Source organism: Salmo salar, chromosome ssa09 (assembly GCF_905237065.1).
Source record: "Salmo salar chromosome ssa09, Ssal_v3.1, whole genome shotgun sequence".
NCBI lineage: Eukaryota > Metazoa > Chordata > Actinopteri > Salmoniformes > Salmonidae > Salmo > Salmo salar.
In genome coordinates, this window is record NC_059450.1 from 122,441,532 (window position 1) to 122,468,365 (window position 26,834).

General features: G+C 43.2%; 2 protein-coding genes across 3 annotated transcripts; both read right to left on the reverse strand.

Annotated features, from left to right (window-relative positions):
* On the reverse strand, positions 1–10,147 carry zgc:85932 (CysPc and EFh_PEF_CAPN13_14 domain-containing protein). Its single transcript, XM_014213908.2, has 20 exons — positions 9,677–10,147; positions 8,485–8,554; positions 6,117–6,235; positions 5,820–5,953; positions 5,402–5,573; positions 5,201–5,272; positions 4,923–5,014; positions 4,758–4,832; positions 4,505–4,668; positions 4,156–4,313; positions 3,763–3,971; positions 3,028–3,070; positions 2,825–2,914; positions 2,664–2,724; positions 2,278–2,342; positions 1,810–1,878; positions 1,438–1,516; positions 1,160–1,276; positions 871–929; positions 1–683 (listed from the first exon to the last, which is right to left on the reverse strand). The coding sequence occupies exons 1-20, from the start codon at positions 9,923–9,925 to the stop codon at positions 657–659; spliced, it is 2,124 nt and encodes a 707-aa protein (XP_014069383.1). The 5' UTR covers positions 9,926–10,147; the 3' UTR covers positions 1–656.
* Positions 10,148–17,483: 7,336 nt separating this feature from the next.
* LOC106612601 (eukaryotic translation initiation factor 3 subunit K) lies at positions 17,484–21,394 on the reverse strand. Of its 2 annotated transcripts, none has more exons than XM_014213907.2 (8): positions 21,033–21,394; positions 20,517–20,615; positions 19,363–19,483; positions 18,705–18,776; positions 18,348–18,414; positions 18,174–18,251; positions 17,899–18,024; positions 17,484–17,631 (listed from the first exon to the last, which is right to left on the reverse strand). In XM_014213907.2, the coding sequence occupies exons 1-8, from the start codon at positions 21,092–21,094 to the stop codon at positions 17,600–17,602; spliced, it is 657 nt and encodes a 218-aa protein (XP_014069382.1). In that variant the 5' UTR covers positions 21,095–21,394; the 3' UTR covers positions 17,484–17,599. The 2 variants fall into 2 exon arrangements, with proteins under 2 accessions (XP_014069382.1, XP_014069381.1); XM_014213906.2 differs by having other exon boundaries at positions 18,705–18,782.
* Between the last annotated feature and the right edge of the window lie 5,440 nt (positions 21,395–26,834).

A 26,834-nucleotide genomic window follows, 5' to 3' on the forward strand; every position in this document is an offset into this window, starting at 1 on the left:
TCCATTTTCTAATGAATTATATTTAATTGTAATGACAGACCTAGATTTGGCATTTCCTTTTTCAAAAAGCCTGTTGCAGGTGAAGCTAATACATGGGGAAAAGGACAATTAATTCAAAGGTGTGCATCTACATCTGTTCTCCTTTGATATCAATGTTTACTGATCCTAATTCCAGTTATTTTAGATTGTTTAATAAGTCTGGGGTTTGTGTGTGTGTGTTGAGTACAAAATTAGCAGCTGTACTTCAAGCTACATTTTTAGCTTCTTAAATCAGTCAGTTATTTAACACTTGTGTAATAATGCCACAACAGGAAATTGCTTGAATGTTTGCCACAGTACCCCTGGTTCTGTTATGTGCTTTTTCCCCCACTATTCATAAAACAAGGCCATCCCGCATTTGAAGCGGATATTTACACACACCAAAGTCACGGTCTCTCTGCAGAACATACCTTTTTCAAAACATTCCCTGCTGTAAAGAAGTCAACAGAAGTAAAAACAGAATTACAGCATGCACTTAGTTGCTAAAATCTGATGTTCGGCACAAATAATTGAAAGTCTTTATTGCAAAATAGATCTACTGTAACTTTTCATTTAAAACAATGCTGCAACAAAAACCAGTTGAGCTGGCGGAGGGGATGAAATCCAGTGAGACCGGGTCAGTTGTACATCGTCATGTGGAGCCACTACAAATCAGAAAAGGGGTGAGACAACAAATCAATATTTAATTAAAATGGCTATCCAAGCCATTATGGATGTGTGATCATATGCAAAAGCTGCCTTTTCATTCATTTTAAGGCTGCCCTATTCTGCATGTTTACTAGGCTGTGAGAAAAAGAGTAGGTTTGGATCATCTGTCCTGTATGCTCTTACCTGTCTGTAGCTGACTGATATGGTCCCCATTCCCACAATGTCATAGGCTTGAAATTTATCTGTGAATGGAGCAAACATGATGAATTAGACCAAATATCCTACATACAAATGCACATCCAAACACACAACATTTCTCATGTGATTATTAGTTTATTCTAAGTGCACCCCAAAAGTAACACATTTCAATCTTTCTTGTATTCCTCTTCAATCATTTAAAATCCCACATCAATCAGTCTTCCTAAATTCCTATTTTCAGTCTTTGTTGGACCACACCCATGCCCTCCCTTACGGATCATGCTGTCCAGTTTCATCAGCAGGTAAAGGAAACCGGGGTAACTGATTGTCATGTCTGGCTCCGTGTAGCGCAGGCCAATCAGCTGCAGGACGAAGTCATCCACCCCCATGCCTAGACCAGACCAGACAAACACATATCAACTCATGTTCAACCACATAACCTGTTGGTATAATGTTCATGTGGACCAATAGGGACTGAACATGAAGTGGCGTTTTGGCGCCCCCTAAAAGGCACCTATGGAAGCTTGTCATTATATCATAAGTGCGTCCTACCCGCAGCTTTCAAGGCAGGTGAGACTTCAGGGTACTCCAGCAACTGGGATTTGTTCTTATCAAACGTCAAGAATATGTCCTGTTAAGTGGAAGATCAAGACCAGCATGGCTGAATAATATTTTCAGACAAATATAACTCAAATCACTTCGCATGCATCGGAAAGGGTCGTATGATTATTGAATTAGCTCAGTCACATGATTGAATCAGAGAAGTCATGGATCACTATTATATTTCCTTTAGCCAATCATAATTAGACTTCAAAGACACAAAGCATGCTTTAGCCAATCAAACTACCGCCCAATCTTATCATATTGAAAGAACAGAGTGATTGAAATCGTAAACCTTCCACTGACAGATGGCTTAGACCTTACCGTCCATTTCCTGATCTTGTCCCACAGTGCCTGGAACCCCTGCCAGTCCAGCTGAGCTAAGCCCCGACTCTGGGTTGACACTGCAGTCAAGGAAATGGTCCATCAAAAATGCATGGCACAATTAAGGTCTTGGTAGATCAGCAGACCAAGTGAGGTCATGGTGGACAAGTTACCCTACCTTTGTATGTCTATGTACATACATGGCAAGTGTGTAACGTTCCACATTACATAGGCCTTTTTTTGGGGGGGGGAGCTATGATCTTCAAACAGTCGGCCTAGCCGAGGCTCGAACCCCCATAACCAGGGGGTATATGTGAGCTTAGACCGCTACACCAGAATCTGGTATATATATTTAACCTATATTAACATGTTGATTGCTCTATATAAACTACTGACCATATAGCCATGCTGAGACTCGATGCAGACTGGTTCAGCCATACGTATTTTTTTCTCCAAGAGAAAGGATACATCCATGAGGACCACAAAGCTCTTGCAGTGCTCCAGGACCAGCTTCTTCTCGCTCCCCGCCAGCACTGCAGGACACAGCCCAGGAAGAGAGCAGGAAGCCACACAGACAAACCGTCAGTTAGGAACAGTTAAGACTTCCTCCTGCAGTGACATCACTACTTCCTGAATGTTCCCACAGTGGTTATGGCTTATGGAAGACTACTAAATCAGTAGAGGGATTCGTACAGTTTTCCAGATGCATGTTGGCAAAGCAATGGCTACTGGTTGACAGATGCCATTATAACAAGCTGTTGTAAAGGGGAAGTGTGTACATGGTAATCAAAGGTGTGTCTTAGCTCCCATTTTTGAGGGACGATAGCGGTCCATTTTTGGAGCCAAACCCTTACCTCCGCCTTTTATGGCCTCGGTAAGCAGGTTGAGAAGCTCCAAAGGTCGACACTCTCCTTTCTGTTGGGAGGTTAGAAAAAAAGTTTTGAAAGTAAATATTGCACATCTTAGGCTAGAATGGAACAGTTTACATGGAACCTACTACATGAGGTGTTCTCACCGTGTTGCGGTGCTTCTTAAAGAGCTGTCGTGTGGCTTCAAGAGAGGGCAGAGCCGACAGGTGTGGAAAGGAGGGCTGCAAGAGGGAGATCTACAGTGGAACACACAGGATGATCCATTTAGTCTTATCACGAAAACTCATACTAATGGAAACAGGGGGTGTTGGATTGTGGATACTTTGGACTTCAATGCAATGACTTCAACCTTTGTGGGGGAGTTTACTTCAGTGCCGGGCTTCTCAGCTGGCCTGCAAACACAAAGAAAATACAGAATCATATGGTTTAATTTGAAAAACAGACCTTTTAATTGGTGGATAACATACATACCGAGTGTACAAAGCATTAGGAACACTTTCCTAATATTTAGTCACATCCCCTTTTACCCTCAGAACAGCCTCAATTAGTCGGGGCATGGACTCTACAAGGTGTCAAAAGTGTTCCACAGGGATGCTGGCCAATGTTGACTCCAATGCTTCCCAAGGTCAAGTTGGCTGGATGTCCTTTGGGTGGTGGACCATTGTTGATACACATGGGAAACTGTTGAGCGTAAATAACCCAGCCATGACGCAGTTCTTGACACACTCAAATCAGAGCGTCTGGCACCTACCACCATACCCCGTTGAAAGGTACTTAAAATCTTTAGTCTTGCTCATTCACCTTCTGAATAACACACATACACAATCCATGACTAAATTGTCTCAAGGAAACAGTTCCTCCACTTCATCTACACCGACTGTGGATTTAACAAGTGACATCAATAAGGGATCATAGCTTTCACCTGGATTCACCTGGTCAGTCTGTCATGGAAAGAGCAGGTGTTCTTAATGTTTTGTAAACTCAGTGTAATTTAGACAGCCTTTTCTTGACTGAGTGCCGTGAAACTAACAATTATCATAGGTATCTCTGCCTCCAACATCCAGTCATGGACTGGTCCACTCACGTCGCATTGTTGCCCTTTTCTGTCAACACCCGCAGGATGAACTCTCCCTGCTGATTGGTATCTGCGGTGGAGGGGATGATGATATAATGGCCAGGCGCCAGGCGACCACGAATCACAACCTCCGTTCGCTGGGCGTAACCCTGGGTGCTGATGAGTGGGCGGCGCAAGCTCAGGTCCAAAGAGGACAGGTAAGAGCACTCTGAGCCAGCCTGGGAAGAGAGGGGTGGATACGGTAGGGTACATACACACATTTCCACACTGAGAAAAATTCTGCCACACTCAAATATCCCTCACTTCTTTTCTCTTTCATATTTAGTGTGGCTCATTTAAATCTACTCTGGTTGTATTTCCTGTTGCGTGTGCATGTCTGCATACATTCATGTGCAGGTGTACCTTGTAGATATCCAGGCCGATGCCCAGGTGGACTCCTCTGAGTCTCTGGTGCTTCTGCATGAGGGCCACTAGGAAGGAACAGGTCAGCTCAGGGTCACTGGGGTCATCGTCCTCCTCCAGCAGGGTCAAGTGAAACTGAGGGTTCTGCCAGAACCAGCCTGGACACACACAGACGATGTATGTACAATAAGGCACACACGATGTATGTACAATAAGGCACACACACACACGATGTATGTACAATAAGACACACACATGGATATCAATCTATTCCTTCTCTGATTATGTATGACTGAATTCATTTTTATTTCATAGTTGTGTGTGTCAGTAGCATCGTGCCTTTTCCTACCCCCTTTGGGAGAGCCGCCGGCGGAGATGTGTGGTACCCAGCTCCCATGATGCATCGTGCAGTTCCATGGCCTCTGTGTGGCGCCAGGCTCGCTCAGGGTCTCCTCACTCAGGTGACACACCTCCATCGACTCAAAGTTCTGACGGAAGTCTGACACTGCCATCCTGAGTGAGGAGAGAGGGATGTTATTAATATATGAGAACAGGTGAAGTACAGACACAGAGGGTGAGTCTATGAAGAGAGGTCCACTTACCAGAACTCCCCGTCCTCCTTCTGAACCCTGTCCAGACGCTTCTGCTCCTCCTCACGGACATGACTCCACTCAGGCCTGTGGACAGACAAACACACTGAGGAACCTGCCCCCCCCCACACACACACACACGTAATGGTATGATTAATGGGTTAATAGCTAGCTAACCCATTCATGTCACTCCAGGGTCCCTCCCACTCCATCTTTCCCCAGGGGTTGTGAACACGGACCAGCTCCACAGTCCCATACTTGGTCTTCACCTGAGGGAGTGGAGGAGTGAGAGAGACAGGTTTTCAGTTTGGGTGACTCTATTTGACTATCAAACACAGGAAACCCAACTCCACTGAATGTGTGCAGGTTTTGGCTGGTGGCATTTGGACACTTTGGCCTTGGTGTGCAGTCATGAATCGGAGAGTGCATTTGACAACAGAGGTGGGTAGTCTTACATTTTCAAGCCCGGTTACAGAGTAGGCATGTCTGAACAGGATTCCAAACTCATTCCTCTGCTCAAGGGGGCCCTGTGGGAAAATCAACCCACGCACAACATATGTTAATGTGCTCACTGATACAATTATAGGAGTGGGTTTGAATCCTAATAGACATAGAAAGGTTATTCCATCAGAAAGATGGAGCTGTGACACACACACCTGGCAATTGGCACAGTTGATGAGTGCTCCCTTGGCCAGAATGGGCTTGAGGAAGGCTGCCAGGTCCTTGGGCAGAGAAGCCACAGTCAGCACCTCCGTTATGCCCCCTGTCATGTCCACCATGGCCTCGTGGGGGAAGCCCATGTTCAGGGCCTGATAGCCCCCCTTCAGCCTGACAGAGAGGGTCAATCACAACAGGTAAGATTGAGATCAGAGCAGCATTCTAGTGCAGTGGACACATGCAGGAGGTAATTACACTGACAAGAGAATGATGTTGACATGCAGTTCTAGACAAACACAGAGTTAAAATATCAAATCCTTACATCCACAAAGACAATGTGTGTGTGTGTGTGACAGGATAGCAGAAAAAACAGCATGCATAGAACACCAAAGATCGCAGAGACAGGCAAACACTGACTTGGCGTAGGCCTTCTCCAACAGAGCACTCCAGAACTCTCTTTTCTCTGAGGAGCACAGGTAGATCAGCTTTCCCTTTTGCGTAGGCAGCAGGTCATCAACCTTCACCTTCTCCCACTCGCCATACTGCCAGAACTATAGACAGACAGGTTTTCATTTTAATCTCAGGGATAGGCATCATAAAACTCCAACTAAATAGTAATTCGCCCATATCTCCTATAAACAGGAGTGCAAATTCAACAACCCTTGACAAATACTGTACAGCCTAATTAGGTGTGTTTAATGTCCTGAGGCTGACCTGGAAGTAAAAGCTGCCATTGTAACCCTCCTGGAAGCTCTGCCCATTGGGCACCACCCGCTCCAACAGCGGGCGATGCAGGGAGAGGGATGCCACCGCAGACAGGAACCAGCAGTCATCTAATCAACAGAGAGCAGGGGAGGACAGAGGGACAGGTAAAGGTATATTATATCACATTTACATCACTGGGTAAGTCAAGGGAGAGCATGTTTAGTCGTTTGATGATGACCACCTGTCGCTTACTGTACAGTAGGTCAGACATACAATTCATTAATGATGTCAAAGCCATTCTGTGATCTTGGGTAGAACTTTGCTGTCATGACGTGGCCCTTTCTGGGTATAGAGCGTGGCATCCCCCTCACTCTCCTTTCCTACACCCAGGTTCTGTTATCTCAGGTCGTAAATTCCTGGAGGAGACTCTCTCCTTCTGGCCACGCAGTATAGAGAGAGAGAGTTTCACAGTAGAACAAAGGAGCTTCTACATCACAGAACTGAACAATATCCATGTTTTGGAGAATGTGTAAACTGTCGGTGGAGAAGCCAGCTACGCCCCGGTCCGTTTTGTTTCACGTTTGTGACCTCATGAAAGACAATACAGCCACATTACCATAACTTTGTTTATACTGGTGCCTCCGTTATGAGGTTTGCGTCTAATTGTTGTATAAAATGAATGATTAAAGATGAAACTATTTATGAAATGATATAATGCTAAGTTAAACCATTAATGTGAGAGAATTGTATTCCCTTTAAAGTTTAACCAAGTCATTGGCCCGCCACCATGAGCACAGACATGATCTGGCTCATGGGACAGCCCTTTTCTACTGTTACGAATAAAACCCCCACCTGAAGAAATCCTCTTCAGACCACGCATACCTCGGTCAGCTGAGGGGGCAAAGGATTGAGTAAAGACCACAAAAACCTCAGTTTAAGCTAAGGTTGTAATGGTTGTTGAATTCCTAACCATACCACGTGGAGCATTGGCTACACGGGTAGAAATGGTTCAACTCTGAGACTATCGATCCCGACAGAATAAGAGCAAATCTTAGATACTAATTACTAGTCTGCAGCTAGAAATTATGTCAACCTGACATGCGAAGACCGACAACCGCCGAAACACCTATTCTATAAGATCATTTTTGAATGGTACTCCGAAGTATCCATTCTAACCACGAAAGAGAGACGCTTGGATGAACTTTCCAACAGAAAGACGGACGATTCCAACAGAGATCACGACCACACACTGAGCGTAAATATATATTGATTGCAATTATTCCCGACTGAGGGAGCGTTCATGTGCAAAGGTTTAGCATTTCAATTAATATCATTATCAACTGTGTAGTGACTCATTTTTGTCTTTCCCACCCTTCTCAGTCCACACCCACTTCCCTTTGTCCACCAAGCCGTCATATCGGCTTAACCCACTAGGGAACCGCCCCTATCATTTCCTTGTAACCATATCATACTGTTTGTTTGTTTATGCATTTCTGTGATTATTTAGTTAGTTAGTAAATAAATGATCAAGACAATTGGTCCCGTGTGGCTCAGTTGGTAGAGCATGGTGTTTGCAACGCCAGGGTTGTGGGTTCGATTCCCACGGGGGACCAGTACGGGGGAAAAAATGTATGAAATGTATGCATTCACTACTGTAAGTCGCTCTGGATAAGAGCGTCTGCTAAATGACTAAAATGTAAAATGTAAATGTAATTGGTGTATGGATGGTTCATAGTAAAGGCTGGGTTTGTGCAGATAACCAACAATTTACAACGTTTGGAATGAGACTAACGTGAGGTAAAGAATAATTCATTCATTAGAAGACTAACTGATCAGATATTAAAATATCTGAAGAGTTATATGGAAAATTATAACTTTGTCATCTGAAGATTTTCCTTGGTGCCCTGACTTCCCAGTTAATTACATTTACATGATTAGTTTAATCACATAACAATACTAATTACTGAGAATTGATTTGATAAAATAACAGTCTTCACTTTAATGATGCCAAAGACACGTCATTGCCATCAATGGGAGAAAACTTTGGGTAATAAGGAAACAGATAGATCAACCGTACCCCAGCTTATTGTGGTACTGCAATTGTTGGAAACAAGACTAAGGGCTCTATTCAATCTGTAAAGCTTAAGCATTACAGATTCCACAATAGACATTTGAAGGTAATTTCTGATTGAGCAGACATATGCAGTGTTTACGGTGAACGCAGCCTCCACTAAAGCGGGAACATTGACATTTAAAGGCAATCACGCTGCAAAGCTGAACTTCTGCGATGCAGATTGAACAACCCCTTAATATGTAAGGAGGCAGGTTGAAAGCCACTGCCTTTGGGCAACATACACACAGCATTTGTTCTACTTACTCAGAACTCCCTGACACACGTCCATACGTGTTGCTCCATCCACTATGAAATGTGCTGAAGGGCAGATATCCTGAGAGAGGGGAGAGAAAGCAAGACACAACATGCATCTTAACAAACTTTTAGCTGAGTGTCCCCTTTACTGGGTAAAATGAAGAGGATAGCCACATACCAGGGACATACTCGGTTTACATGATCTAAAGTAGTGTAGAGACTTTAACCCACCTGTCCTCACTCATAGCTGTTTCTTTTTACAGTTTGTTTAATTTATGATTGACTGAACACTACTAGGCCTACCATTGATAAATAAACTGAAAAAAAGTGCAAAGATACACGGTGAAGGGCATTGTTGACCTAAGACTCCATCTTCAATGGAGAGTAACAAAGCAAATACAACATGTATGAGGTAGGTAAGGAGAACTTTGTGTCTTTATGACAAAAACCAGCCTAACAGAATTGGCTCTCATGACAGCTTGACAATGCCTTCTGAGGGTAAAATCTCTATGACCTTGTCCTGCCCTAATGCAGTAGTCTACAATCCAGGGCCTGTACTCATAGAGCATTGTCCAATAGTAGGGCTATCAACTCTTTCTTACCCTATGAGGTCTGGAGCCTGCTGGTTTTCTGACCAATCTGATAATGAATAGCACCCACCTATGATTCAGTCATCTGGAGCTTGATGCGCACCCTGTGGATCAGGGCCAGGCTGGAAGAACACTGACCTAATGTCCGAGTTTCTCACCACTTCATTGACATGTGGGTTACAAAAGCTAAACCCTATACCAAAAATGACCCACACAAATCTAATCTACATCTGTGGGTGTATTTTTATGGCGGTTGTCAGTACATGCATGATTCTTAACACGTCTATACGACCTGAAAGAGAAGTATATGACACACCCCTAAAAACTTGCATTTGTCATGCATTGAAAATAACTGTCCAGAAGACATCCGTCCACCCCTGTTGTCAATGCAAATATATCACACTCACAGTGTATTGCAATTATATCACACTCACAGTGTATTGCAATTATATCACACTCACAGTGTATTGCAATTATACATAACATGGTATGTCCGATGGTTTTATTAATACACACTTATTTTGTAAGAGATTAAGGTTTCCATTTAAATTAAGTATTTTCGTTTGTTATAACATAAACAAATAAAAAATAACTATGTCATACTGCGCTACCTTTGGTCGTCTCCATTCCATTTCGGGTTGAAGAAGCATATCTCCCATTGGAAAGTCTTGGTCCACGAACAACCCATCATCCATTGAATTACCGCCGTTACCATGTTTATGAAGAACTGGAGTAGGCTTGTCAGCGATAAATGACGAAAGCCACCGTTTGGAGGTAAACGAGCTTCCGAGATCTTCCGTCGTTGCCTCTGCTGTACCTATTTCTGCGGCCGGAGTCTTCTTTTCATTACTGTCACTCATACCGTCGCAATTCTTTCTGAATGTCCTTACAAAACCGATAGGCTGTTTGTTGTGGAGTTAAAATAGTGTGCATGCAGAGAAACCCTACAACTTTTTAAACGCTATTGCTCTACCCACTTTTAAATTCTTATCCAGGAGTTACCGTACCAACTTTTCTAGAGTGTTCTGACTTTGTAGTCATGAACCGATTTACCTGGTCAAAATGGCCATTGGCCACACCCTCATTACTGCACTGTAACTCACCTGTGCAGCCTTCGAAAGTGTCGCTTGCATGCGCAATCTCATGATTCATAAATCATTGCATGATGCCCCCAAACCATATCAACTAAACAAAAATATAAACGCAACATGTAAAGTGTTGGTCCCATGTTTCATGGGCGGAAATAAAATATACCAGAAATGTTCCATATGCACAAAAAGCTTATTTCTCTCAAATGTTGTGCACACATTCATTTACATCCCTGTTAGTGATAATTTATAATTTGCCAAGATAATCCATCCACTTGACAGGTGTGGCATATCAAGAAGCTGATTAAACAGCATGATCATTACACAGGTGAACCTTGTGCTGGGGACCATACAAGGCTATTCTAAAATGTGCAGTTTTATCACAACACAATGTTTCAAATTGAGGGAGCGTGCAATTGGCATGCTGACTGCATGAAGTCCACCAGAGGCGTTGTCAGAGAATTGAATGTTCATTTTTCGTCCATAAGCTGCCTCCAACGTCCTTTTAGAGAATTTGGCAGTACCCTTCAACCGGCCTCGCACCCGCAGACCAGTGTAACTGGCTTCTTCACCTGCGGGATCGTCTGAGACCAGCCTCCCGGACAGCTGATGAAACTGTGGGTTTGCACAATCAAATCATTTCTGCATGATCTGTCAGAAACCGTCTCATTGAATCTCATCTGCGTGCTCGTCGTCCTCACCATGGTCTTGATCTAACTGCAGTTCAGCATCAAAACGACTTCAGTGGGCAAATGCTCACCGTTGATTTCCATTTGCATGCTACAGAAGTGTGCTCTTCAAAGATGAATCCCAGTTTCAACTGTACCGGGCAGAAAGTTTGTATGGTGTCGTGTGGGCGAGCGGTTTGCTGATGTCAACATTGTGAACAGAGTGCCCTATGGTGGAGGTGGGGTTATGGTATGGGCAGGCATAAGCTACGGACAATGAACCCAATTGCATTTTATTGATGGCAATTTGAATGCAGAGATACCGTGATGAGATACCGAGGCCGATTGTCGTGCCATTCGTCTGCCGCCATCACTTTGTTTCAGCATGTTGCAAGGATCTGTACACAATTTCTGGAAGCTAAAAATGTCCAGTTCTTCCATGGCCTGCATACTCACCAGACAGCGTGTTCCAGTTCCCACCAATATACAGCAACTTCGCACAGCCATTGAGAGGGCCAACATTCAACAGGTCACAATCAACAGCCTGATGGCGCCAGAGAGGATAGCTGACATTTTACGTGCTCCTAACCAACTGTGTTATTTTGTTCATTTTTAACGTATTTTGTAACTTATTTTGTACATAATGTTGCTGCTACCCTCTCTTATGACCGAAAATAACTTCTGGACATCAGAACAGCGATTACTCACCACAAACTGGTAGAAGCTTTTTCCTTTAACGAGTCCGACGTAAAGGATATATTGCTTTCCCGGGAACAGGCCCAAATCCCTGTCATTTGCGTGAAGAGAAGATGGAGAAAAAGGGGCAGGGGGTCGGGCTGCCTTCTGAGAATTCGTAGGCGAGTGAGTAAACCCCCAATGCCATCCGTTCTATTGGCAAACATGCAATCATTGGAAAATTCTAATCGATGACCTACAAGCAAGATTAAACTACTAACAGGGCATTAAAAACGGTATGTTTCACCGAGTCGTGGCTGAATGACGACATGAACAACATAGAGCTGGCGGGTTTTACACTGTATCGGCAGGATAGAACAGCAGCCTCTGGTAAGACAAGGGGTGACAGTCTATGTAGATTTGAAAACAACAGCTGGTGCACGATATCTAAAGAAATCTCGAGGTTTTGCCCGCCTGAGGTAGAGTATCTCATGATGAGCTGTAGACCACACTATCTACCTAGAGAGTTTATCTGTATTTTTCGTAGCTGTCTACATACCACCACAGACCGATGCTGGCACTAAGACCGCACTCAATGAGCTGTATACCACCTTAAGCAAACAGGACAATGCTCATCCAGAAGCGGCGCTTCTAGTGGCCTGGGACTTTTATCCAAGGAAACTTAAATCCGTTTTACCAAATTTCCACCAACATGTTAATATGCAACCAGAGGGGGGAAAAAAACTCTAGACCACTTTTACTCCACACACAGAGACGTGTACAAAGCCTTCCCTCGCCCTCCATTTGGCAAATCTGACCATAATTCTATCCTCCTGATTACTGCTTACAAGCAAAAATTAAATCAGGAAGCATCAGTGACTCGGTCAAAAAAAAGTGGTTAGATGAAGCAGATGCTAAGCTACAGGACTGTTTTGCTAGCACTGGAATATGTTCCGGGATTCTTCCAATGGCATTAAGGAAGAAACTACATCAGTCACTGGCTTCATCAATAAGTGCATTGATGACGTCGTCCCCACAGTGACTGTACGTACATACCCCAACCAAAAGCCATGGATTACAGGCAACATCCGCACTGAGCTAAAGTGTAGAGCTGCTGCTTTCAAGGAGAAATCCCGCTATGCCCTCCGACGAACCATGAAACAGGCAAAGATTCAATACAGGACTAAGATCGAATTGTAATACACCGGCTTCAACGCTCGTCGAATGTGGCAGGGCTTGCAAACTATTACAGACTACAAAGGGAAGCACAGCCAAGAGCTTCCCAGTGACATGAGCCTACCAGAGGAGCTAAATTACTTCTATGCTCGCTTCGAGGCAAGTAACACTGAAACATGCATGAGAGCATCAGCTGTTCCGGACGACTGTGTTATCACGCTCTCCACAGCCGATGTGAGTAAGACCTTTAAACAGGTCAACATTCACAAGGCCGCAGGGCCAGACGGAGTACCAGGACGTGTACTCTGAGCATGCGCTGACCAACTGGCAAGTGTCTACACTGACATTTTCAACCTCTCCCTGTTTGTAATACCAACATGTTTCAAGCAGACGACCATAGTCCCTGCCCAAGAACACTAAGGTAACCTGCCTAAATGACTACCGACCCGTAGCACTCACGTCTGTAGCCATGACGTGCTTTGAAAGGCTGGTCATGGCTCACATCAACACCATTATCCCACAAACCCTAGACCAGTGGTTCCCAAACTTTTTGTAGTCCCGTACCCCCTCTAGCAACAGGGTCAGCTCACTCTCAAATGTTGTTTTTTGCCATCATTGTATGCATGCCACACACTATACGATACATTTATTAAAGATAAGAATGAGCGTGGATTTGTGTCACAACCCGGCTCATGGGAAGTGACAAAGAGCTCTTATAGGACCAGGGCACAAATAATATAATAATAAATCAATAATTGGGGTAGCAGCTTAGAGCGTTGGGCCAGTAACCGCAAGGTTGCTGGATCGAATCCCTGAGCTGACAAGGTAAAAATCTGTCGTTCTGCCCCCGAACAAGGCAGCTTACCCACTGTTCCCCGGTAGGCTGTCATTGTAAATAAGAATTTGTTCTTAACTGACTTGCCTAGTTAAATAAAGGTTACATTTAATAATAATATTTTGCTCTTTATTTAGCCATATTACAACATAAAACTGTTCATGGAAAATGGTGAATAACTCACCACAGGTTAATGAGGAGGGTGTGCTTGAAATGATGCACATAACTCTGCAATGTTGGGTTGTATTGGAGAGTAAATAATTTTCCACACATAGTCTGTGCCTGTATTTAGTTTTCATGCTAGTGAGGGACGAAAATGCACTCTCACATAGGTACGTGGTTGCAAAGGGCATCAGTGTCTTAATCGCGCGATTTGCCAAGGCAGGATACATTGAGTGCAGCCCAATCCATAAATCTGTCAGTGGCTTATGATTAAATTCCATTTTCACAGAACTGCTTGTTGCAATTTCGTTGAGGCTCTCTTGTTCAGATATCGGTAATATCGGTAAGTGGGCTGGAGGCAGGGCATGAAAAGCATAACGAATCCAGTTGTTTGTGTCATCAGTTTCGGGAAAGTACAGTGAGGGAAAAAAGTATTTGATCCCCTGCTGATTTTGTACATTTGCCCACTGACAAGGAAATTATCAGTTGATAATTTTAATGGTAGGTTTATTTGAACAGTGAGAGACAGAATAACAACAAAAAAATCCAGAAAAACACATATCAAAAAGTTTATAAAATGACTTGCATTTTAATGAGGGAAATAAGTATTTGACCCCTCTGCAAAACATGACTTAGTACTTGGTGGCAAAACCCTTGTTGGCAATCACAGAGGTCAGACGTTTCTTGTAGTTGGCCACCAGGTTTGCACACATCTCAGGAGGGATTTTGTCCCACTCCTCTTTGCAGATCTTCTCCAAGTCATTAAGGTTGAGGCTGACGTTTGGCAACTCGAACCTTCAGCTCCCTCCACAGATTTTCTATGGGATTAAGGTCTGGAGACTGGCTAGGCCACTCCAGGACCTTAATGTGCTTCTTCTTGAGCCACTCCTTTGTTGCCTTGGCCGTGTGTTTTGGGTCATTGTCATGCTGGAATACCCATCCACGACCCATTTTCAATGCCCTGGCTGAGGGAAGGTTCTCACCCAAGATTTGACAGTACATGGCCCTGTCCATCGTCCCTATGATGCGGTGAAGTTGTCCTGTCCCCTTAGCAGAAAAACACCCCCAAAGCATAATGTTTCCACCTCCATGTTTGACGGTGGAGATGGTGTTCTTGGGGTCATAGGCAGCATTCCTCCTCCTCCAAACACGGCGAGTTGAGTTGATGCCAAAGAGCTCCATTTTGGTCTCCTCTGACCACAACACGTTCACCCAGTTGTCCTCTGAATCATTCAGATGTTCATTGGCAAACTTCAGACGGGAACGTATATGTGCTTTCTTGAGCAGGGGGACCTTGTGGGCACTGCAGGATTTCAGTCCTTCACGGCGTAGTGTGTTACCAATTGTTTTGTTGGTGACTATGGTCCCAGCTGCCTTGAGATCATTGACAAGATCCTCCCGTGTAGTTCTGGGCTGATTCCTCACCGTTCTCATGATCATTGCAACTCCACGAGGTGAGATCTTGCATGGAGCCCCAGGCCGAGGGAGATTGACAGTTCTTTTGTGTTTCTTCCATTTGCGAATAATCGCACCATCTGTTGTCACCTTCTCACCAAGCTGCTTGGCGATGGTCTTGTAGCCCATTCCAGCCTTGTGTAGGTCTACAATCTTGTCCCTGACATCCTTGGAGAGCTCTTTGGTCTTGGCCATGTTGGAGAGTTTGGAATCTGATTGATTGCTTCTGTGGACAGGTGTCTTTTATACAGGTAACAAGCTGTGGTTAGGAGCAGTCCCTTTAAGAGTGTGCTCCTAATCTCAGCTCGTTACCTGTATAAAGACACCTGGGAGCCAGAAATCTTTCTGATTGAGAGGGGGTCAAATACTTATTTCCCTCATTAAAATGCAAATCAATTTATAAAGTTTTTGACATGCGTTTTTCTGGATTTTTTTGTTATTCTGTCTCTCACTGTTCAAATAAACCTACCATTAAAATTATAGACTGATCATTTCTTTGTCAGTGGGCAAACGTACAAAATCAGCAGGGGATCAAATACTTTTTCCCCTTCACTGTACCTGCATAATTGCGCACCCAGCTCATTCAGATGCTTCGCTATATCACATTTGACATTGTCCATAAGCTTGAGTTCATTTGCACACAAAAAAAACTACAATGATGGAAAGACCTGTGTGTTGTCCTTGTTAATGCAGACAGAAGACTTCCAACTTCTTAATCATAGCCTCAATTCTGTTGCGGAGAGTCCCTGTAGTCCTAGATTCAGATTATTCAGGTGAGAAAAAACATCACCCAGATAGACCAGTCGTGTGAGAAACTCGTCATCATGCAAGCGGTCAGACAAGTGAAAATTATGGTCAGTAAAGAAATATCCTCTCCTGTTGTGCTGGTTTCCAGTGGTTGACCCCCCATAAACGTAACGGACATATACCAGGAGCTGTGTTAGGCCCGCCATGTCTGTTGACTCATCCAGCTGTAACACATAGAATTCACTGGCTTGTATACAAAGCAGTAATTGTTTCAAAACATCCCCTGCCATGTCACTGATGCGTAGTGAAACGGTGTTGTTTGATGAAGGCATTGTCTGTATCGTTCTTTTAGCCTTTCCCCCAGCATTGTCCCAGCCATATCCGCGGCAGCAGGAATAATTAAGTCCTCCACAATAGTATGGGGCTTGCCTGTCCTAGCCACTCGGTAGCTCACCATATAAGACTCTTCTAGCCCCTTCTTATTAATGGTATCTGTTGCTTTTATACGTCTCACTACTCGTAAGTCGTCTTAATTCTCGCTCAAAAAACTCTGGGGTCTTATTTTTCAAATTGGCATGTCTTGTTTCTAAATGTCTGCACAAGAGTGAAGGTTTCATCAAGTTGTGAGATAGTACTTTTGCACATACACTACCGGTCAAAAGTTTAGGACACCTACACATTCAAGGGTTTTTCTTTATTTGGACTATTTTCTACATTGTAGAATAATAGTGAAGATATCAAAACTATGAAATAACACATGGAATCATGTAGTAACCAAAAAAAGTGTTAAAATCAAGATATATTTTATATTTGAGTTCCTTTCAATAGCCACCCTTTGCCTTGACAGCTTTGCAGCTACTTCATGTAGCTAGCATTTTTGCTTTGCGTTTACCTCTAATTTAGAAAACACTGTTGCACAAACATGCTGATTTAGGTCTACACAATAACTGGTATTATCAGGCTGTATAGCTAATAACGCTTGCTCTTACTCAGTACATTTATTAGCTACCTAGCGATTAGCAGCTAACAAGATTTAGGAACAACTTGCTAAGAAAAGACAAACTAGCTGTTTGCAGATGTAAGAAACAAGCTAATAGTGTAATTATAGAATGCTAGTAGATTTATATTAAGAAGCAAAGTGACAACTGCATCGTTGTCATTAACAGCATATGCTGCATTGACCATGCAGACTGAACACAAGTGTATCCTGGCTGAGGAACGTCAAATGCGCTCCTTGAGTGACAGGAGGCGTGGCTAGGTCTGTGTGGAAAGCGGCATAGAGAGATGACTCCAGTAGCGAAGTAAACTATAAAAATGCACGTGACACACTGCGCATCACATTTAACAAACCAAACATGAAAATACCCATATAGAAGGTAAAGTAAAAACCCAGTGCATCAATACCAGTATACCGCCCAGCCCTAGTGATACAGACAAGTGTTCATTTAGTGACATGCCAAGTCAAAAATAAAACAGCACTCTCCACATCTTATCACAGGTAAAGCAAATAAAGGGAAATACAGTCCTATTTTTGGTAGTAATTCCTGGAATGGATTTAAGGTTATCAGACTAGGTCAATGTAATCAGTGAAAAGATCGGCACACTTCTGGTCTGAGTTTGAATGGATAATTAACATTTATTGTAAAAGGTTGGTTTGAGGAATATGTACTGTTGTCTGGCCGTTTTTTTTTTAATTGTGCATTCTGAGTGTGCAGATGCGTCTGGGTATCACTGAGATGTGGCCATGATGCTGGATACACCTGTGGAAGAGGGCAAGAAACAAAGGAAAATACAGGAGAGAAAAGGGGGAGAGGAAGACAGGGGAGCAGGAGAAAAAGGGAAAGAGAAAATAATGTCAAATAAATTGTCTTTCCATGAAAAGTCTTAAAGCTACACTAACAGGAGGGTGTGTAAGGAAGAAGTTGAACTTTGAAATGCTAAAAGTGACTACTGACAAGACAAAAGCCACTTCACTGGATACCAGCAAGCAAGACAGAAACTGGGACACAAGACAAGGAAACACTCACTCTCAAAGTCAATCTTCTCCACAATGTTCTTGGGCTTCACACTCTCCTCCTGGTTAAAGATGAAGATCTGCCCTTCCTCATTCTCCGTCCACCCGTACTTGCTCATCCACACCTTCACCTGTGTGTCTGTATGGGGAGCAGGAAGTCAACTGAGCAGGGGGAAGTGGGATATGACTTACAGATAATTAACACTGTAAAGTCACTGAAAGAAAGGAAATCAATAGGACAGCACTCTCCAAAAGATATACTGTACATCATAAATGAATGGCCTTTACCAAGGGGGTCACCCAGCATCTCAGCTAGAAGTCGATGCTCAATGTTCTGGTATGTGATTCCAACCACATGGCAGATAACTGTGGAGAGCGCAGCAGTTAGAAAGGCTATTATCAAGTTGTTACTGCAATATTATACAGTCAGCAACTAACTTGATTTCCATATGTTCTACTCACACTTGCGCACTGAGTCCTCAAAGCCTGTGATGCCGTCAATGAATTCCCTGTTCTCCTCCAGACTGGACTGAGTGACAGACAAAGGAATGAGTACCATCCAATCATACCATTAGGAGAACTGGATGTCACATTTGATAATAAAGTCATGATAGGGGTTGTCTATTGGTTGTCTATCAATCTCCAGTTAGAGCCACAATGTACAGTCATGTTTAACCTCAATGTTCTGTTTGGAACCATTCCTTCATATCAGAATATGATCCCCAAAATTCTCTAACAACAACTGAAAAGTTGAGTGAAATGAGGAGGGCAAAAGGCAGGTGAAATAAAAAGAGACAGACATATGTATTGTGTACATACCCAGAAGGACTGGAAATGGCAGGTCTCCAGGAGGTTCCCCAGGTACAGGATCTGCCTTATGGGGCGCTCCTCCTGCTGCTTTACTGTAGTCAAGGAAAGGCACCACACACACAGCAAACAACTGGCCACATAATACACAGTAACGTCCACACCATTACTTCAACACAAACCCCGGTGGGCTTGGGCGGTATCCAGATTGCCATACTTTCATACCGACCTTGTGCCATACTGGGTATTGTGTAATACCGGCACTGAACACAATGGGTGCTGTTTTTTTCAAACCTCCAATCTCCTCTTTGTGTACTTGGAAACAAACATCCCATGACTGGGACTACCGGTAAGCTGAAAAAAGTTGACAGATGAAATTAAGAACACAATCTTCTTCATCACCTAACATATTGCACAAGTTGACTGCAAGTATTTACTTAAAAAGTATCTACAAATATTCAAATAAAATAAAACTTCAAAGAAATTGTTTCAACGGTATTGAAAAACCATCCCATGGCTATTTCCAATAAGGTATACCACCCAAGACTAAATGATTGACAATAATTTGTTCAAAAATAGACAATGTTTTTGTTGACTGGGAGTACAGAAATGGACAAACTGCACTAGTTGCAGGGTTGATAATAGATTATACTGAGCACCAAAAGGATACGTGTGTCTGGTCAATCATGCACTTGCACAGAGTAAAGTCTGTGTGTGGTAGGTTGGTCAGGGCCTTGAGCAGGATCTGCGACGTCACTGTGACCTGGAAGTAGGCAGGGTTGAACTGGTACCTATAGGAACAAGAACAGCATCTCTGTTATTGATATAGCCATGAGTGGTGTTCTGCTAGCCCAAGAATGTACACCTTAAGGTCCAAGTACCTTAAGTTATTTTCAGAGGTAGACTGGCTCTGTCAGCCAAAACAGCCAAATACTCCATATAAAATGTGAATCGTTTCTCAATTGCGATACGGTTCTAGAAACATAAAGCTCTTCACCTTCATATCACATCAAAATAATTTCCCTAATGCAAAATATACACAGTTAACAGTCTTTCACAGTTGCAGCCAACAGTATTTTTAATTTACAACACGTTTCTGGCAGCCTTCTTTGGTTACACACAGGTGTTCGGATCATGCTAGATAGTAGGGAAATCCCTCCCTTACAAGCACGATTCAATATGATGTAGTATGTGCTGAGCCATATGGCAGACCGAGCATCTACCACTGTTCATGTAAAAATGACCAAATGCACTGACTGTTTAAATATTTTGTATGGTGAAACCTGGCAATCGGAAAGCCCCAATCAGCAGTTGTGCTGACGTGTGATCAGTTGTGTCCATCCAGTAGCCCACAGCTCCACGGATTAAAACATATATTTCTACAATGCATTTGGTAACAATGACCCAGCAAATGACATTGGTTGTCCAATTAATAAAGCCTATGATTTAATATCGCAAAAGCCATTTTACAAACATCTGAATGCTGAAGGTGACTTGCAGATGTAGCCGGTTTTCTTTTGGCAGTGTGGAAACACTAACCTATCAAGATGTACATCAACCCCCCCTCCCCCAAAATGTGTGTTGACATCTCGCTCATATGAAAGGTCTTGTGCCGCGTGTTAATGTTCAGATTGAGCGCCGGCTCATAACAAAACTTGTCCATACAGAAGAAGCCTTCGTCCAATGACTTATGTGTAATGGAATTGAGAGTCACGATCAAGGGCTGCTTGCCACCCAGCAGACAAATCGAACTACATATGTTAACCATTTTGTACTAGCCTAACAAATGTGATAGTAGTCAGACAGACAGGTAGGGTGACTCACAATTTGAGGATAGCCAAATTGGCCTCTAGGTCGTATGCATTCTCTTTAACTTGTGTTTCCACGTAGCGTTCCAATGTTGCAAGGTTCTCTGGGTTGTATCTGTAAGAGATCATAAACAATGTAACATTAAGGGCATGGATTCAACAGATAGCCGACACAGTTAGCAAACTACAACAAGTTGAGCAAAAATATGCATAGAGACAATCAAGCTGCATCACAACCAACCAGCTGTCAAAAGGAAGTTAGTGTTAGGTAAATAACGTTAGCTTAACTTTACAGTTTACCGGTAAAAGCCTGTGTACCTAGCTAGCGTTAGCTTACAAGTAACATTAGGTAAAACAAAGATCTGACACATACACGTCGTTAGATGTTAGATATGTCTAATAAATGACCCCAAAAGTTAACTGTAACTTTCTGTATAATGTCAAACAATCAAATGTAGCTAGCATTACGTAGTAGCAGCTAGCAAACTGAATGGGCTAGCTAAGCCAGTATTTGTCAAACAAGTCTGCATACCTATCAATTCCTCGTAAGAGCTTTCCCACGTTGGCTCTCATCTGCTCGAATGAAGAAGCCATTTGGTCCAAACTCGTATTGCGGTCTTTTTTATGCTAAATTTGAAGAAATCCGCACGTGGACCGAAAAGTGGAAAGGCGAGTGAGTGGAGCGAAAAATGTCTTGGAACGGAAAGGGCTGTGGTGAAAACAGGAAGTTAGTTTACTGACGGACCACTAGTTAGAAACTGCAGAACATGTCGCTGAAACATGCATTGGAGACAGCCTATGATCAACAAATCACTATGTTTCATTTGTGAACATATAAACGAATGGCCAAATATATGCACTATAATTATCATTGACGATCGTTTCGAATGACGAAAATGCACTGAGGAGCCTGAATGTGATGGTTTCACTACCACTAGACTCAAACCACTTTGGTTCCTGGTTCCTACCCAAACAAAATGACTGCTGCATGGTAAATTTACTGCCTCCTATTGTTGTGATGGAGTATGAACTATTAAGATAAATATATTGGTTGCTGTAAAAACAGTATATTTAGTATTGCTCTCACATTGTAATATTTTCTATAGTTATGGTGTTGTGCTAATTAGCAAATCAACTTTCATTTGTTTATTTTACCAGGTAGGTTGACTGAGAACACATTCTCATTTACAGCAAGACCTAGGGAACAGTTACAGGATGAATGAGCCAATTGTAAACTGGGGATAATTAGGTGATGGTATGAGGGTCAGATTAGGAATTTAGCCAGGACACCAGGGTTAACACCCCTACTCTTTCGATAAATGCCATGGTATCTTTAGTGACCACAGAGAGTCAGGACACCCGTTTAACAACCCATCCAAAAGACAGCACCCTACACAGGGTAATAGGCCCAATCACTGCCCCAGGATATTGGGATAAAAAAAAAAATTAGACCAGAGGAAAGGGTGCATCCTACTGGCCCTCCAACACCACTTCCAAGAGCATCTGTGTCTCTGTTCCAGACTCAGATGTTCTGTTAGCTGGGTATAATGTCTACAGAGCAGACAGAGTGGGTAGAGGTGGAGGTATTGCCATATATGTTAAATGCAACCTAGATGTCACTGTGTCCATTTCAACTTCTGTTCCGAAAAAGTATGAATGCTTAGTTCTAAATGTGGTCCTTGGTCATATGCACTATTAACGCTAGCGGGAGTTTATCGCCCACCCTCAGCTCCGGTATCTGCTCTATCAAATCAAATCAAATGTATTTATATAGCCCTTCGTACATCAGCTGATATCTCAAAGTGCTGTACAGAAACCCAGCCTAAAACCCCAAACAGCAAGCAATGCATGTGAAAGAAGCACGGTGGCTAGGAAAAACTCCCTAGGAAAAACTCCCTAGAAAGGCCAAAAACCTAGGAAGAAACCTAGAGAGGAACCAGGCTATGAGGGGTGGCCAGTCCTCTTCTGGCTGTGCCGGGTGGATATTATAACAGAACATGGTCAAGATGTTAAAATGTTCATAAATGACCAGCATGGTCAAATAATAATAATCATAGTAGTTGTCGAGGGTGCAACAAGCATGTCCGGTGAACAGGTCAGGGTTCCATAGCCGCAGGCAGAACAGTTGAAACTGGAGCAGCAGCACGGCCAGGTGGACTGGGGACAGCAAGGAGTCATCATGCGAGGTAGTCCTGAGGCATGGTCCTAGGGCTCAGGTCCTCCGAGAGAAAGAAAGAAAGAAAGAGAGAAAGAGAGAATTAGAGAGAGCATATTTAAATTCACACAGGACACCGGATAAGACAAGAGAAATACTCCAGATGTAAAAGACTGACCCTAGCCCCCCGACACATAAACTACTGCAGCATAAATACTGGAGGCTGAGACAAGAGGGATCAGGAGACACTGTGGCCCCATCCGATGAAACCCCCGGACAGGGCCAAACAGGCAGGATATAACCCCACCCACTTTGCCAAAGCACAGCCCCCTCACCCACCCTCAGCTCCGGTATCTGCTCTATCACCCACCCTCAGCTCCGGTATCTGCTCTATCGCCCACCCTCAGCTCCGGTATCTGCTCTATCGCCCACCCTCAGCTCCGGTATCTGTTCTATCGCCCACCCTCAGCTCCGGTATCTGCTCTATCGCCCACCCTCAGCTCCGGTATCTGCTCTATCGCCCACCCTCAGCTCCGGTATCTGCTCTATCGCCCACCCTCAGCTCCGGTATCTGCTCTATCACCCAACCTCAGCTCCGGTATCTGCTCTATCGCCCACCCTCAGCTCCGGTATCTGTTCTATCACCCACCCTCAGCTCCGGGATCTGTTCTATCACCCACCCTCAGCTCCGGGATCTGTTCTATCACCCACCCTCAGCTCCGGTATCTGCTCTATGCAAATTGTTTGAGTTAATGTCTAATTATGCAAACTCTGAATTATTGATTATTGGAGATCTCAATCTGGACTGGCTGATGCCAGCATCGTTTAAATTAAAAATATTTGTAACGAACTAAATCTTACTCAACTAATAACTATACCTACCTATCCTAATCCAAAAGACCCCCAAAAATCTACATTAATAGACCTTATTTTAACAAATACACCTCACAAATATATAGCTAGTGGGTTATTTGCTAATGACATCAGTGACCACTGCCCTATTGCATGTATCAGAGATACTAGGCTAAAAAACCCTGAACCCTGTATAATTCTAAAGAGAAACTATAAACACTTCTCAGAGCAAGCCTTTATCCATTTTAATAGTTTATTGGAGGATTTTTATTTTTGTATTGCTTGTAACTGTTTCGGGTAATGCAAGTTCTTGTGCTGTTAGGGGAATAACCTATGTGTAAATGTAATCTGTTGCTGTATTTTTTTGTGTTATCTGTGATCGTTTTGTTTGTCTTGTGTAGTTTCTTAATCATTGTACCTAAACTGTATGTGTAAACATGTATACGCAGGGCCCAGCTGTAAAAGAGTCCTTGGTCTCAGTCTGTGTTCCTTGTTGAAATAAAGGTATAATAATAATAACAATAATAATCTGGTCTCCCATCTAGGGACCAACCCAGCTTAGCTTCAGAAGCAAGCCAGCAGTGGGATGCAGGGTGGTATGCTACAGGGATCATCAGCTAGATTCAGCAGTGGGATGCAGGGTGGTATGCTACAGGGATCATCAGCTAGATTCAGCAGTGGGATGCAGGGTGGTATGCTACAGGGATCATCAGCTAGATTCAGCAGTGGGATGCAGGGTGGTAATGCTACAGGGATCATCAGCTAGATTCAGCAGTGGGATGCAGGGTGGTAATGCTACAGGGATCATCAGCTAGATTCAGCAGTGGGATGCAGGGTGGTATGCTACAGGGATCATCAGCTAGATTCAGCAGTGGGATGCAGGGTGGTATGCTACAGGGATCATCAGCTAGATTCAGCAGCGGGCAGATTTTTTCTTGAGGGGCTGCTCAGGGGGCCGGAACAGCATTACAAATCATTTATAGACTGCAATTTGACTGCAAGAATCCCAAACAGAAGAATCCCGAACATATAATATTTGACTAAAACATAATCATTTCAATCCTTGCTAACATTTGTATCTCTATTTTGCGTGGGGATACTTGGGAAAAGATTTCCAAAATGTAAATCACTTGGAGATGATTTCCTGATGTTTTTACAGTATTTTATGTCCAACAATGAACATTTGAAAAAATACAAATGTGTATTTATTTTTGCTCAGAAAACCACGAGTCGCCAGTTGGGGAACACTGTGCTAGTGCATGTGGTATGTGATATAGCCTGTGCCTAATGCAACAGTGATCTCTTTTTCAGTGGTGATGTGTGGTTTCTAGGGGACTGCACAAGTGCAAGACATTACTTCCTTTTATGGCCAAACCTTTAAATGACATAGGCATCGACTTATCTCTGCCTTATCTCTCTGCCTTGAAACTCCATTATAAAGTGACATTTCTGTTATCAGTTAGTGCACACTATCATATGCATATCACAACTAACACCAAATAGTCTCATTTCAAACCTGATCCTTGTCAAGGTTGTCATAAGAACGGGACCAAGGTGCAGCGTGTGTAGAGTTCCACATCTTTATTCCAAAGTGAAACTTCAAGCAAAAACAAAAACAAATAAATCAAATAACAAACAACTAAACGTGACTACATGGTGCACAGGTACAAAACAATATCCCACAAACACAGGTGGGAAAAATAGCTACTTAAATATGATCCCCAATTAGAGACAATGATTACCAGCTGCCTCTAATTGGGAATCATACAAAACACCAACCTAGAAAATATAAACTAGAACATAACATAGAAATGTTAAACTAGTCTACCCCCTAGTCACGCCCTGACCTACTACACCATAGAGAAACAAGGGCTCTCTATGGTCAGGGCGTGACAGATCATCAGCCGTACTATCCCATAGGCCTTAATGGCCCTTTCGTTATTTTAATGAAGGTTATCTGTGGTTGCTTGCTATATGCCTATGTCTAACACCAGTGGGTGTTTGTGTGCTATGGCCTTTGACAGACACACTTTGGGCTTTCTTGTATGCTCAGACATGCACACACACTTTCACACTCATCATCATACGCTGCTGCTACTCTGTTCTTTATTTTACTCATATTATTATCTATCCTGATGCATAGTCACTTTATCCTGCCTTTATGTACATATCTACCTCAAATACCCTGCACAGTGATCTGGTACTGGTACTCCCTGTATATAGCTCCAAAGTGATCTGGTACTGGTACTTCCTGTATATAGTTCCACAGTGATCTGGTACTGGTACTTCCTGTATATAGCTCCACAGCGATCTGGTACTGGTACTTCCTGTATATAGCTCCACGTTGATCTGGTACTGGTACTTCCTGTATATAGCTCCAAAGTGATCTGGTACTGGTACTCTCTGTATATAGCTCCATGTTGATCTGGTACTGGCACTTCCTGTATATAGCTCCAAAGTGATCTGGTACTGGTACTCCCTGTATATAGCTCCAAAGTGTTCTGGTACTGGTACTTCCTGTATATAGCTCCACAGTGATATGGTACTGGTACTTCCTGTATATAGCTCCACAGTGATCTGGTATTGGTACTTCCTGTATATAGCTCCACAGTGATCTGGTACTGGTACTTCCTGTATATAGCTCCACAGTGATCTGGTACTGGTACTTCCTGTATATAGCTCCACAGTGATCTGGTACTGGTACTTCCTGTATATAGCTCCACAGTGATCTGGTACTGGTACTTCCTGTATATAGCTCCACAGTGATCTGGTACTGGTACTTCCTGTATATAGCTCCACAGTGATCTGGTACTGGTACTTCCTGTATATAGCTCCACAGTGATCTGGTACTGGTACTTCCTGTATATAGCTCCACAGTGATCTGGTACTGGTACTCCCTGTATATAGCTTCACAGTGATCTGGTACTGGTACTCCCTGTATATAGCTCCACAGTGATCTGGTACTGGTACTCCCTGTATATAGCTCCACAGTGATCTGGTACTGGTACTCCCTGTATATAGCTCCACATTGATCTGGTACTGGTACTTCCTGTATATAGCTGCATTCTTGTGCATTTTATTCCTCTTGTGTTAATTATTATTATTTTTGACTCTGCATAGTTGGGGAGGGCTCGTAACTAAGCATTTCACGGTAAAGTATGCGTCAGAATGTTCTTTTCAAGTTTCTTCATTGGAAGTAATATTTTAGATAATGAACGCTACCACTCTGAAGCATGGCAAATAATGGTTTAATGTTTAACACTATTCTTGTTACTCATGTGTATCGACATTCTACTGTAGCTGTACAGGAAGTCAGGCCATTATAAA

Excerpts from the sequence above, each read along its gene's own strand:
- LOC106612601 (XM_014213906.2), bottom strand. The coding sequence starts at position 21,094 with ATGGCTTCTTCATTCGAGCAGATGAGAGCCAACGTGGGAAAGCTCTTA. Across the intron at positions 18,415-18,704 it reads GCCATTTCCAGTCCTTCTGG|TCCAGTCTGGAGGAGAACAG; the intron begins GTATGTACACAA and ends TCTGTCACTCAG. Across the intron at positions 18,025-18,173 it reads GATGCTGGGTGACCCCCTTG|ACACACAGGTGAAGGTGTGG; the intron begins GTAAAGGCCATT and ends CTCCCCATACAG.
- zgc:85932 (XM_014213908.2), bottom strand. The coding sequence starts at position 9,925 with ATGAGTGACAGTAATGAAAAGAAGACTCCGGCCGCAGAAATAGGTACA. Across the intron at positions 5,574-5,819 it reads TTGGAGAAGGCCTACGCCAA|GCTGAAGGGGGGCTATCAGG; the intron begins GTCAGTGTTTGC and ends CCTCTCTGTCAG. Across the intron at positions 5,273-5,401 it reads TCAACTGTGCCAATTGCCAG|GGCCCCCTTGAGCAGAGGAA; the intron begins GTGTGTGTGTCA and ends ATTTTCCCACAG.